The sequence below is a fragment of the Bombina bombina genome, chromosome 11 (genome assembly GCF_027579735.1).
Source record: "Bombina bombina isolate aBomBom1 chromosome 11, aBomBom1.pri, whole genome shotgun sequence".
Classification (NCBI taxonomy): domain Eukaryota; kingdom Metazoa; phylum Chordata; class Amphibia; order Anura; family Bombinatoridae; genus Bombina; species Bombina bombina.
Genome location: NC_069509.1, coordinates 174,490,330 through 174,502,515, shown reverse-complemented (window position 1 = coordinate 174,502,515; position 12,186 = coordinate 174,490,330). Strand labels below are relative to the sequence as shown.

The following is a 12,186-nucleotide window of genomic DNA, read 5'->3' as shown; positions in this document are numbered from 1 at the left end:
TGAACCCCTTCATTCCATTGATATAAAGTTGTTATCTTGGAAAGTTCTATTTTTAATGGCTATTTCCTCGGCTCGAAGAGTCTCTGAGTTATCAGCCTTACATTGTGATTCTCCTTATTTGATTTTTCATTCGGATAAGGTAGTTCTGCGTACTAAACCTGGGTTCTTACCTAAGGTAGTTACTAACAGGAATATCAATCAAGAGATTGTTGTTCCTTCTTTATGCCCAAATCCTTCTTCGAAGAAGGAACGTCTACTGCACAACCTGGATGTAGTCCGTGCTCTAAAATTTTACTTACAGGCAACTAAGGAATTTCGACAAACGTCTTCTCTGTTTGTCGTTTACTCTGGGCAGAGGAGAGGTCAAAAAGCTTCTGCTACCTCTCTTTCTTTTTGGCTTCGTAGCATAATTCGTTTAGCTTATGAGACTGCTGGACAGCAGCCTCCTGAAAGGATTACAGCTCATTCCACTAGAGCTGTGGCTTCTACTTGGGCCTTTAAGAATGAGGCCTCTGTTGAACAGATTTGCAAGGCTGCAACTTGGTCTTCGCTTCATACTTTTTCCAAATTTTACAAATTTGACACTTTTGCTTCATCGGAGGCTATTTTTGGGAGAAAGGTTCTTCAGGCAGTGGTTCCTTCTGTATAAAGAGCCTGCCTATCCCTCCCGTCATCCGTGTACTTTTGCTTTGGTATAGGTATCCCAGAAGTAATGATGACCCGTGGACTGATCACACTTAACAGAAGAAAACATAATTTATGCTTACCTGATAAATTCCTTTCTTCTGTAGTGTGATCAGTCCACGGCCCGCCCTGTTTTAAGGCAGGTAATATTTTTTTAATTTATACTCCAGTCACCACTTCACCCTTGGCTTTTCCTTTCTCGTTGGTCCTTGGTCGAATGACTGGGAGTGACGTAGAGGGGAGGAGCTATATGCAGCTCTGCTGGGTGAATCCTCTTGCACTTCCTGTTGGGGAGGAGTTAATATCCCAGAAGTAATGATGACCCGTGGACTGATCACACTACAGAAGAAAGGAATTTATCAGGTAAGCATAAATTATGTTTTTCAAATTGTTCAGATGTGGGGGCTTCCAGAAATAGATCTGATGGCATCTCATCTAAACAAGAAACTTCCCAGGTACCTGTCCAGGTCCAGGGATCCTCAGGCGGAAGCAGTGGATGCATTGACACTTCCTTGGAGTTATCAACCTGCCTATATTTTTCTCCGCCTCTAGTTTTTCTTCCAAGAGTGATTTCCAAAATCATCTTGGAGCAATTGTTTGTGCTGCTGGTGTCTCCAGCATGGCCGCACAGGTTTTGGTATGCGGATCTTGTTCGGATGTCCAGTTGCCAACCTTGGCCACTTCCATTAAGGCCAGACCTTATATCTCAAGGTTCGTTTTTCCATCAGGATCACAAATCATTCAATTTGAAGGTATAGAAATTGAACGCTTAGTGCTTAGTCATAGAGGTTTCTCTGACTCAGTGATTAATACTATGTTGCAGGCTCATAAATCTGTTTCTAGAAAGATTTATTATCGAGTTTGGAAGACTTTCATTTCATGGTGTTCTCATAAATTCTCTTGGCATTCTTTTAGAATTCCTAGAATTTTTCAGTTTCTTCAGGATGGTTTGGATAACGGTGTGTCTGCAATTTCCTTGAAAGAACAAATCTCTGCTCTTTCTGTCTTATTCCACAGAAAAATTGCTAAACTCCCTGATATTCATTGTTTTGTTCAGGCTTTGGTTCATATCAAGCCTGTCATTAAATCAATCTCTCCTCCTAGGAGTCTTAATTTGGTTTTGAAGGCTTTACAGGCTCCTCCGTTTGAGCCTATGCATTCTTTGGACATTAAATTGCTTTCTTGGAAAGTGTTGTTTCTTTTGGCCATCTCTTCTGCCAGAAGAGTTTCTGATTTATCTGCTCTTTCTTGTGAGTCTCCTTTTCTGATTTTTTTCATCAGGATAAGGCGGTTTTGCGGACTTCATTTAAGTTCCTACCTAAAGTTGTGAATTCCAACAACATTAGTAAAGAAATTGTTGTCCCTTCTTTGTGTCCTAATCTTAAGAATTCTTTGGAAAGATCTTTACATTCTTTAGATGTGGTAAGAGCTTTGAAATATTATGTTGAAGCTACTAAAGATTTCAGGAAGACTTCTAGTCTATTTGTTATCTTTTCTGGTTCTAGGAAAGGTCAGAAGGCTTCTGACATTTCTTTGGCATCTTGGTTAAAGCTTTTGATTCATCACGCCTCAGAGGGTTACGGCGTATTCTACTAGGTCAGTTTCCACTTCATGAGCTTTTAAGAATGAAGCTTCAGTTGATCAGATTTGCAAAGCAGCAACTTGGTCTTCTTTGCATACATTTTCTAAATTCTACCATTTTGGTGTTTTTTCTTCAGAAGCAGTTTTTGGTAGAAAAGTTCTTCAGGCAGCTGATTCTCCTGCTTATAATTTCAGTTTTTTTTCTTTTTCATTATAAGATTAAAACTTATGATTTGGGTTGTGGATTAATTTTTTCAGCGGAATTGGCTGTCTTTATCTTTTATCCCTCCCTCTCTAGTGACTCTTGCGTGGAGTTCCACATATTGGGTATTTGCTATCCCATACGTCACTAGCTCATGGACTCTTGCCAATTACATGAAAGAAAACATAATTTATGTAAGAACTTACCTGATAAATTCATTTCTTTCATATTGGCAAGAGTCCATGAGGCCCACCCTTTTTTATGGTGGTTATGATTTTTTTTGTATAAAGCACAATTATTCTAATTCCTTTGTTGATGCTTTTTACTCCTTTCTTTATCACCCCACTTCTTGGCTATTCGTTAAACTGAATTGTGGGTGTGGTGAGGGGTGTATTTATAGGCATTTTGAGGTTTGGGAAACTTTGCCCCTCCTGGTAGGTTTGTATATCCCATACGTCACTAGCTCATGGACTCTTGCCAATATGAAAGAAATGAATTTATCAGGTAACCTTACATAAATTATGTTTTTTCATACAGTGATTGTATATAAGCTTTTCAATAAGATGGTTTATACCCCATATGATGACAAACGTATGGTGCCCTGTCTCTGGCTGTGATTTTCTAGCATTTGTTCTGGGCTTATACCAGCAGAAGAGCAGTAATGTGCTGTTTTATTGCTACTTTACAATTTCTACATTCATTTGAAAAATATGAAGTTTTGCAAAAAAAATAAATTTGAAGCTACTTTTTGTAAAGCTCAAACTGCTTCTCAAAAATAGACTTTTGAAGTTTAAGACAGTGAATTATAGATGTATCTTGTACCCTAGATAGATATTCATGGCTTGTACAAAATAAAGAAATCCTGACATTGAAGTGACTGAATTGCTGCTTTAGATCATGTATAGTGTACATGTGTTTGTGTGTGTATGTGTGTGTGGGTATATGTGTGTGTGTTTGTGTATATGTTTAGGTGTATGTCTGTGTGTATATGTGTGTGCGTGTTTGAGTGTGTGTATATGTTTGTGTATACGTGTGTGTGTTTGTGTATGTGTGCGTGTTTGTATGTGTGTATTTATGTGTGTGTGGGTAAATGTGTGTGTGTTTGTGTATATGTTTAGGTGTATGTGTGTGTGTTTGTGTATATGTGTGTGTGTGTTTGTGTATATGTGTGTGCGTGTTTGAGTGTGTGTATGTGTGTGCATATGTTTGTGTGTGTGTGTGTATGTGTGTGCATATGTTTGTGTGTGTGTGCGCGTGTGTGTATACGTGTGTGTGTTTGTGTATGTGTGTGTGCGTGTTTGTGTGTGAATGTGTGTGTTTGTGTATATGTTTAGGTGTATGTGTGTGTGTTTGTGTATATGTGTTTGTGTATATGTTTAGGTGTATGTGTGTGTGTTTGTGTATATGTGTGTGCGTGTTTGAGTGTGTGTATGTGTGTGCATATGTGTGTGCGTGTGTGGGTGTGTATGTGTATATATGTGTGTGTATGTATATGTGTCTATGTTTGTGTGTGTGTTTGTGTATATGTGTCTATGTTTGTGTGTGTATATGTGTGTGTGTTTGTGTATATGTTTATATATATATATAAACATATATAAATAATATTATACTTTAATAATTTATTATCTACACATACTACATTGCACATAAACTACACACACACAGGCACTACATATTCAGGGATGTGAATAGGCCCAGCAATAAAACTTTGCAGAGGACAAGTAAGAAAGTTGTCTTTTGCCTTTCTTCATCATAGAGTCACCTATAGTGATATGTTTCAAACCATACTTGTGTGTGTGTATCAGCACTCTCTGGCCTAGATTTGGAGTTTGGCGTTAGCCGTGAAAACCAGCGTTAGAGGCTCCTAACGCTGGTTTTAGGCTACCGCCGGTATTTGGAGTCAGTGATTAAAGGGTCTAACGCTCACTTTTCAGCCGCGACTTTTCCATACCGCAGATCCCCTTACGTCAATTGCGTATCCTATCTTTTCAATGGGATCTTTCTAACGCTGGTATTTAGAGTCGTTTCTGAAGTGAGCGTTAGAGCTCTAACGACAAAACTCCAGCCGCCGGAAAATAGCAGGAGTTAAGAGCTTTCTGGGCTAACGCCGGTTCATAAAGCTCTTAACTACTGTACCCTAAAGTACACTAACACCCATAAACTACCTATGTACCCCTAAACCGAGGTCCTCCCACATCGCCGCCACTCGATTTAAATTTTTTAACCCCTAATCTGCCGACCGCCACCTACGTTATACTTATGTACCCCTAATCTGCTGCCCCTAACCCCGCCGACCCCTGTATTACATTTATTAACCCCTAACCTGCCCCCCACAACGTCGCCGCCAGCTACTTACAATAATTAACCCCTAATCTCCCGACCGCAAAGCGCCGCCACCTACGTTATCCTTATGTACCCCTAATCTGCTGCCCCTAACACCGCCGACCCCTATATTATATTTATTAACCCCTAATCTGCCCCCCTCAACGTCGCCGACACCTGCCTACACTTATTAACCCCTAATCTGCCGAGCGGACCTGAGCGCTACTATAATAAAGTTATTAACCCCTAATCCGCCTCACTAACCCTATCATAAATAGTATTAACCCCTAATCTGCCCTCCCTAACATCGCCGACACCTACCTTCAATTATTAACCCCTAATCTGACGACCGGAGCTCATCGCTACTCTAATAAATGGATTAACCCCTAAAGCTAAGTCTAACCCTAACACTAACACCCCCCTAACTTAAATATAATTTACATCTAACGAAATTAATTAACTCTTATTAAATAACTTATTCCTATTTAAAGCTAAATACTTACCTGTAAAATAAATCCTAATATAGCTACAATATAAATTATAATTATATTATAGCTATTTTAGGATTAATATTTATTTTACAGGCAACTTTGTAATTATTTTAACCAGGTACAATAGCTATTAAATAGTTAAGAACTATTTAATAGTTACCTAGTTAAAATAATAACAAATTTACCTGTAAAATAAATCCTAACCTAAGATATAATTAAACCTAACACTACCCTATCAATAAATTAATTAAATAAACTACCTACAATTACCTACAATTAACCTAACACTACACTATCAATAAATTAATTAAACACAATTCCTACAAATAAATACAATTAAATAAACTAGCTAAAGTACAAAAAATAAAAAAGAAATAAGTTACAAAAAATAAAAAAATATTTACAAACATCAGAAAATTATTACAACAATTTTAAACTAATTACACCTACTCTAAGCCCCCTAATAAAATAACAAAGACCCCCAAAATAAAAAATTCCCTACCCTATTCTAAATTAAAAAAGTTAAAAGCTCTTTTACCTTACCAGCCCTGAACAGGGCCCTTTGCGGGGCATGCCCCAAGAATTTCAGCTCTTTTGCCTGTAAAAAAAACACATACAATACCCCCCCCAACATTTACAACCCACCACCCACATACCCCTAATCTAACCCAAACCCCCCTTAAATAAACCTAACACTAAGCCCCTGAAGATCTTCCTACCTTGTCTTCACCATCCAGGTATCACCGATCCGTCCTGGCTCCAACATCTTCATCCAACCCAAGCGGGGGTTGGCGATCCATCATCCGGTGGCTGAAGAGGTCCAGAAGAGGCTCCAAAGTCTTCCTCCTATCCGGCAAGAAGAGGACATCCGGACCGGCAAACATCTTCTCCAAGCGGCATCTTCTTGCATCCGGTGCGGAGCGGGTCCATCTTGAAGCAGGCGACGCGGATCCATCCTCTTCTTCCGTTGTCTCCCGACGAATGACGGTTCCTTTAAGGGACGTCATCCAAGATGGCGTCCCTTGAATTCCGATTGGCTGATAGGATTCTATCAGCCAATCGGGAATTAAGGTAGGAATATTCTGATTGGCTGATGGAATCAGCCAATCAGAATCAAGTTCAATCCTATTGGCTGATCCAATCAGCCAATCAGATTGAGCTCGCATTCTATTGGCTGTTCCGATCAGCCAATAGAATGCGAGCTCAATCTGATTGGCTGATTGGATCAGCCAATCGGATTGAACTTGATTCTGATTGGCTGATTCCATCAGCCAATCAGAATATTCCTACCCAATCGGAATTCAAGGGACGCCATCTTGGATGACGTCCCTTAAAGGAACCATCATTCGTCGGGAGACAACGGAAGAAGAGGATCGATCCGCGTCGCCTGCTTCAAGATGGACCCGCTCCGCACCGGATGCAAGAAGATCGAAGATGCCGCTTGGAGAAGATGTTTGCCGGTCCGGATGTCCTCTTCTTGCCGGATAGGAGGAAGACTTTGGAGCCTCTTCTGGACCTCTTCAGCCACCGGATGATGGATCGCCAACCCCCGCTTGGGTTGGATGAAGATGTTGGAGCCAGGACGGATCGGTGATACCTGGATGGTGAAGACAAGGTAGGAAGATCTTCAGGGGCTTAGTGTTAGGTTTATTTAAGGGGGGTTTGGGTTAGATTAGGGGTATGTGGGTGGTGGGTTGTAATGTTGGGGGGGGTATTGTATGTGTTTTTTTTACAGGCAAAAGAGCTGAAATTCTTGGGGCATGCCCCGCAAAGGGCCCTGTTCAGGGCTGGTAAGGTAAAAGAGCTTTTAACTTTTTTAATTTAGAATAGGGTAGGGAATTTTTTATTTTGGGGGTCTTTGTTATTTTATTAGGGGGCTTAGAGTAGGTGTAATTAGTTTAAAATTGTTGTAATAATTTTCTGATGTTTGTAAATATTTTTTTATTTTTTGTAACTTATTTCTTTTTTATTTTTTGTACTTTAGCTAGTTTATTTAATTGTATTTATTTGTAGGAATTGTGTTTAATTAATTTATTGATAGTGTAGTGTTAGGTTAATTGTAGGTAATTGTAGGTAGTTTATTTAATTAATTTATTGATAGGGTAGTGTTAGGTTTAATTATATCTTAGGTTAGGATTTATTTTACAGGTAAATTTGTTATTATTTTAACTAGGTAACTATTAAATAGTTCTTAACTATTTAATAGCTATTGTACCTGGTTAAAATAATTACAAAGTTGCCTGTAAAATAAATATTAATCCTAAAATAGCTATAATATAATTATAATTTATATTGTAGCTATATTAGGATTTATTTTACAGGTAAGTATTTAGCTTTAAATAGGAATAAGTTATTTAATAAGAGTTAATTAATTTCGTTAGATGTAAATTATATTTAAGTTAGGGGGGTGTTAGGGTTAGGGTTAGACTTAGCTTTAGGGGTTAATACATTTATTAGAGTAGCGGTGAGCTCCAGTCGTCAGATTAGGGGTTAATAATTGAAGTTTGGTGTCGGCGATGTTAGGGAGGGCAGATTAGGGGTTAATACTATTTATGATAGGGTTAGTGAGGCGGGTTAGGGGTTAATAACTTTATTATAGTAGCGCTCAGGTCCGCTCGGCAGATTAGGGGTTAATAAGTGTAGGCAGGTGTCGGCGACGTTGTGGGGGGCAGATTAGGGGTTAATAAATATAATATAGGGGTCGGCGATGTTAGGGCAGCAGATTAGGGGTACATAGGGATAACGTAGGTTGCGGCGGTTTACGGAGCGGCAGATTAGGGGTTAAAAAAAATATGCAGGGGTCAGCGATAGCGGGAGCGGCAGATTAGGGGTTAATAAGTGTAAGGTTAGGGGTGTTTAGACTCGGGGTACATGTTAGAGTGTTAGGTGCAGACGTAGGAAGTGTTTCCCCATAGGAAACAATGGGGCTGCGTTAGGAGCTGAACGCTGCTTTTTTGCAGGTGTTAGTTTTTTTTTCAGCTCAAACAGCCACATTGTTTCCTATGGGGATATCGTGCACGAGCACGTTTTTGAGGCTGGCCGCGTCCGTAAGCAACTCTGGTATCGAGAGTTGCATTTGCGGTAAAAATGCTCTACGCTCCTTTTTTGGAGCCTAACGCAGCATTTGTTTGAACTCTCGATACTAGAGTTAAATTTATGGTGCGGCCAGAAAAAAGCCTGCGGAGCGTTAACAGCCCATCTACCGCCAAACTCCAAATCTAGGCCTCTGTATTTAATCACATTAATAGTATATATGCTGTGACATTTCAAGTGATTTACCTCATAGAGAGATAGATAGATAGATAGATAGATAGATAGATAGATAGATAGATAGATAGAGAGAGAGAGAGAGAGAGAGAATAGATAGCTGCAGTTGGCAAAAAAAGGACTCTGTGTCCCTAGACAAAAACAGACTTTTATGCTAATATCTTTGATATTCACTTTGTTCTAACTACATCTTAACTAAGCACCCAATTATATAGCTGTAGCCAGACTAATTCTCCCTGTCTTACAAAGCTGTGCTAGCTGCTTATTGTCAATATGAAAGCAACGCTCAGTGTAATTTATAAGCGACCTTGTTAGCCAGCGTTGTTTTCGGTTTAATTTGTGTTGAACATAAAACCATTTAAAAGAAGAACATATCCGGCGAATGTTAGGGCTCAAATGATCATCGATCTGTTTTAGAAGTAATTTGTGCAGAGCATAAAATGGTAAAAACTAGAGCGTGTTCTAAACAAACCTTTTGTAAACATCTCCCAATCTCTAGGCAAGATCTAACTTGTTACTTGTTTTGTTGTTTTTATGAACATTTAAGTCAGATTGTAATCCCCATAAAATGTTTAAATAAGGAAGATAATGCAACATTGCAGTATAATTATATTTATTGTTGCCTGTGCTTTGTTGTATAGTAAAGTGTACCCCCAGAGACACTGACCCTGCAATAGGCTACACAGCAATTGCATAAATCAGAGCACAAGCTCATTTAGCCCTGTCCCAAAATGTGCAGTCACCAATCAGGAAATAGCACCCAGGTCCTAAACCTACCTAAATATGCTTTTCAACAAAGGATACCAAAATAATGAAGCAAATTAGATATCAGAAGTAAATTAGAAAGTTGCTTAAAATTGTATTCTGTATCTGAATAATGAAACAAAAAAATTTGTGTTTCCTGTCACTTTAAAGTTTGTTTGTTTTTCCACTGATCTGCACTTGATTTGCAAAACCTTGTTAACAGAGCTAACAAAATGACAGTGACATGATTTTAAAAAATATATTTTGAAACTTTGCAACTTTAATGTCTGTTAAATGAACGTGAACAGTTGTTAGATTACAATTTATTAAAGAAAATGAACCGTTTTTATTGTTGTGACTGCAAACTGACAGTTTCTCTATTTAACATAAAATATAAAATGAAGCATTATGAGCAGGAGTATTTTTTGTAGGTGAGACCTTGCGGTATATTTGCTTTTTAATAACAGTTTTAGTATTAAAGGGACATTGTAGTTCAAAATGTACATGCTGTAAATCATTAGTGAATCATTGTAGCGTTACTTACCCTGCAAGTCTTTGCGTTTCACCGCTCTCCAGTTTCTATGCAATTGATATAATAAAACTATATTCCTTGCATTTGTTATGGAATTTCATTTTTCACTGTAGAAAGTATCTTTAATCCAGTTTCATTTAAGACGTATTTCCTATTTACAGTTTGTTAAAGGACATTTTTTATCTAAAATATAGTATTATAGAATATTTTAGTTATTGAATGGGCATTACTGAGCTGAATAAATGTACTTTTGCATGTGAAGAGGTATTTCTGCTCACCAAAAGAGCTGTGTCCTTATTAGCCACACCACAGTCAATAGGTATGTGAGCGAGGCACAAACATGCATTTCCTGTGTGATTTAAACTGCTCTAATGCTATTTATTTAGCTATAAATAGTGGTAACATTTTTAATTTCTGCTTTCTTATGTTAATGATAAAAAATGTTTGAGTTCACTTTTTTAAAGGGACACTAAACCCAAAAAAAATTTCTTGATTCAGATAGAGCAGTAATTTTAAGCAACTTTCTAATTTACTTCTATTTTCGGTTATTCTGTGTTCTCTTGCTATCTTTATTTAAAAAGCAGGAATGTAAAGCTTAGTAGCTGGCCCATTTTAGGTTGAGCACCCTGGATAGCGCTTGCTTATTGGTGATTACATTTAGCTAACCAATAAGCAAGCGTAACCCAGGTTCTGAACCAAAAATGGGCCGGCTCCTAAGTTTCATATTCCTGCTTTTTAAATAAAGATAGCAAGAGAACAAAGGAAAATGGTAATATGAGTAAATTAAAAAGTTGCTTAAAATTGAATGTTCTATCTGAATCATTAAAGAAAAGAAAAATAGTATCCAATTTTTTTTCTTTTTTATTACAAGATACTAGTATCGAGTAGCATGAATTATTATCATCTGTGTTTATAAATAACAAGAATTACTGTATGACGTGCTGTGATATTTCGGTTTTACGGTAAGCGTTTTTGAGTTTTAGAAGTTACCTGTTCATCTCTTCCCTCTTGCAGGAATAAAAGCCGTGTTCTCTGGACACTATCACAGGAACGCAGGAGGCACGTACAAAGATCTAGATATGGTGGTTACATCCGCTATCGGTTGCCAACTTGGAAAAGACACACACGGCCTGCGAGTGGTGGCGATCACCGAAGACAAAATTGTGCACAGATATTACAGCTTAAATGACCTAAATAATCAGGGTCTTGAACAAGATCTAATGGAGTTAATTAAACCAAAATCAGATCATTTAAATTGGTCTACAGATTACGCAGTCAACCAGCCCTACATTTACATGTTAACCCCTTAGTTTCCAGAGGGAGTTACAGCTCTCAGGCAGCCAAGGGGTTAACAAAAGGGACATTAAACCCAAAACAAGTCTTTTATGATTCAGATTGAGCACACAATTTTAAGCAACATTCCAATTTACTTCTATAATCTAATTTGCTTCATTCTTTAGATATCCTTTGCTAAAGAAATAGCAATGCACATGGGTGAGCCAATCACATAAGGGAAATATGTGCAGCCACCAATCAGAAGCTACTGAGCCTATCTAGATATGCTTTTCAGGAAAGAATATCAAGAGAATGAAGCAAATTAGATGATGGAAGTAAATTAGAAAGTTGTTTAAAATGGTATTCTCTATCTGAATCATGAAAGAAAAAAAATTGGGTTTAAAATCCCTTTAAGTATTTCAGAAACTAGATACGTATCACAGGCTTAAAGAGATCATGTTAGTGCAAAAAATAAAATATTTGTTAGAGCATTCTAGCCAATAGCTCACCAATAGCATTTGTGCAATAATAAAATCCTCTTTTGAATTAGAATATGGTATTCATGCTCTAACGTGTCCCTTTAACTCTTCTGCAAGCTTCTATTAAAGGTATATGCACTAAATGCAGGTAGGGGTTATAACTGTATTTTTGTACACGGACAAATAATTAATCTCTGCAAACAACTTAGTTTATTGTAGAGCAACATGCTTTCTGTGTACCTATAATAATACTGTAGTCTAATCTTTAAAAGATGATCTCAAATCCACTCTAATTATAATTGTGAAAATTATATATTAAATTAATTTGTTGATTTACAACCTACTGTGTTTAATCATGTGTTTTGCTGATTGCCATATGAAGGTGACAGTCATTGATGGTAAACAAAGCTGGAATTCTCACCAGACAGTGTAGGCAGCTGCCTATGGATACTTGTTAGAGGGGCACCTTTCTGGTTGGGCAAATAATACTCAGTGTGCATTTGGCTCTCTAGTACAGTCTGCTAGTGGCTGCATTGGCAGCTGTCACACATATAAAAATGCATCATTTGCACATGTTGATTTTGTTTGTCTGAAAAAAAGTGCTTTAAA

The 12,186-nt window shown here is 37.8% G+C and overlaps 1 protein-coding gene across 1 annotated transcript in view; it reads left to right on the top strand.

Annotated features, from left to right (window-relative positions):
• CPPED1 (calcineurin like phosphoesterase domain containing 1) overlaps positions 1-11,916 on the top strand; it is a 264,292-nt gene extending 252,376 nt beyond the window's left edge. The window contains exon 4 of the mRNA XM_053694614.1: positions 10,838-11,916. Coding sequence (XP_053550589.1) covers positions 10,838-11,133 — 296 coding nt within the window. The 3' untranslated portion in view covers positions 11,134-11,916. The remainder of the gene's footprint in view (positions 1-10,837) is intronic.
• Positions 11,917-12,186: the final 270 nt, after the last annotated feature.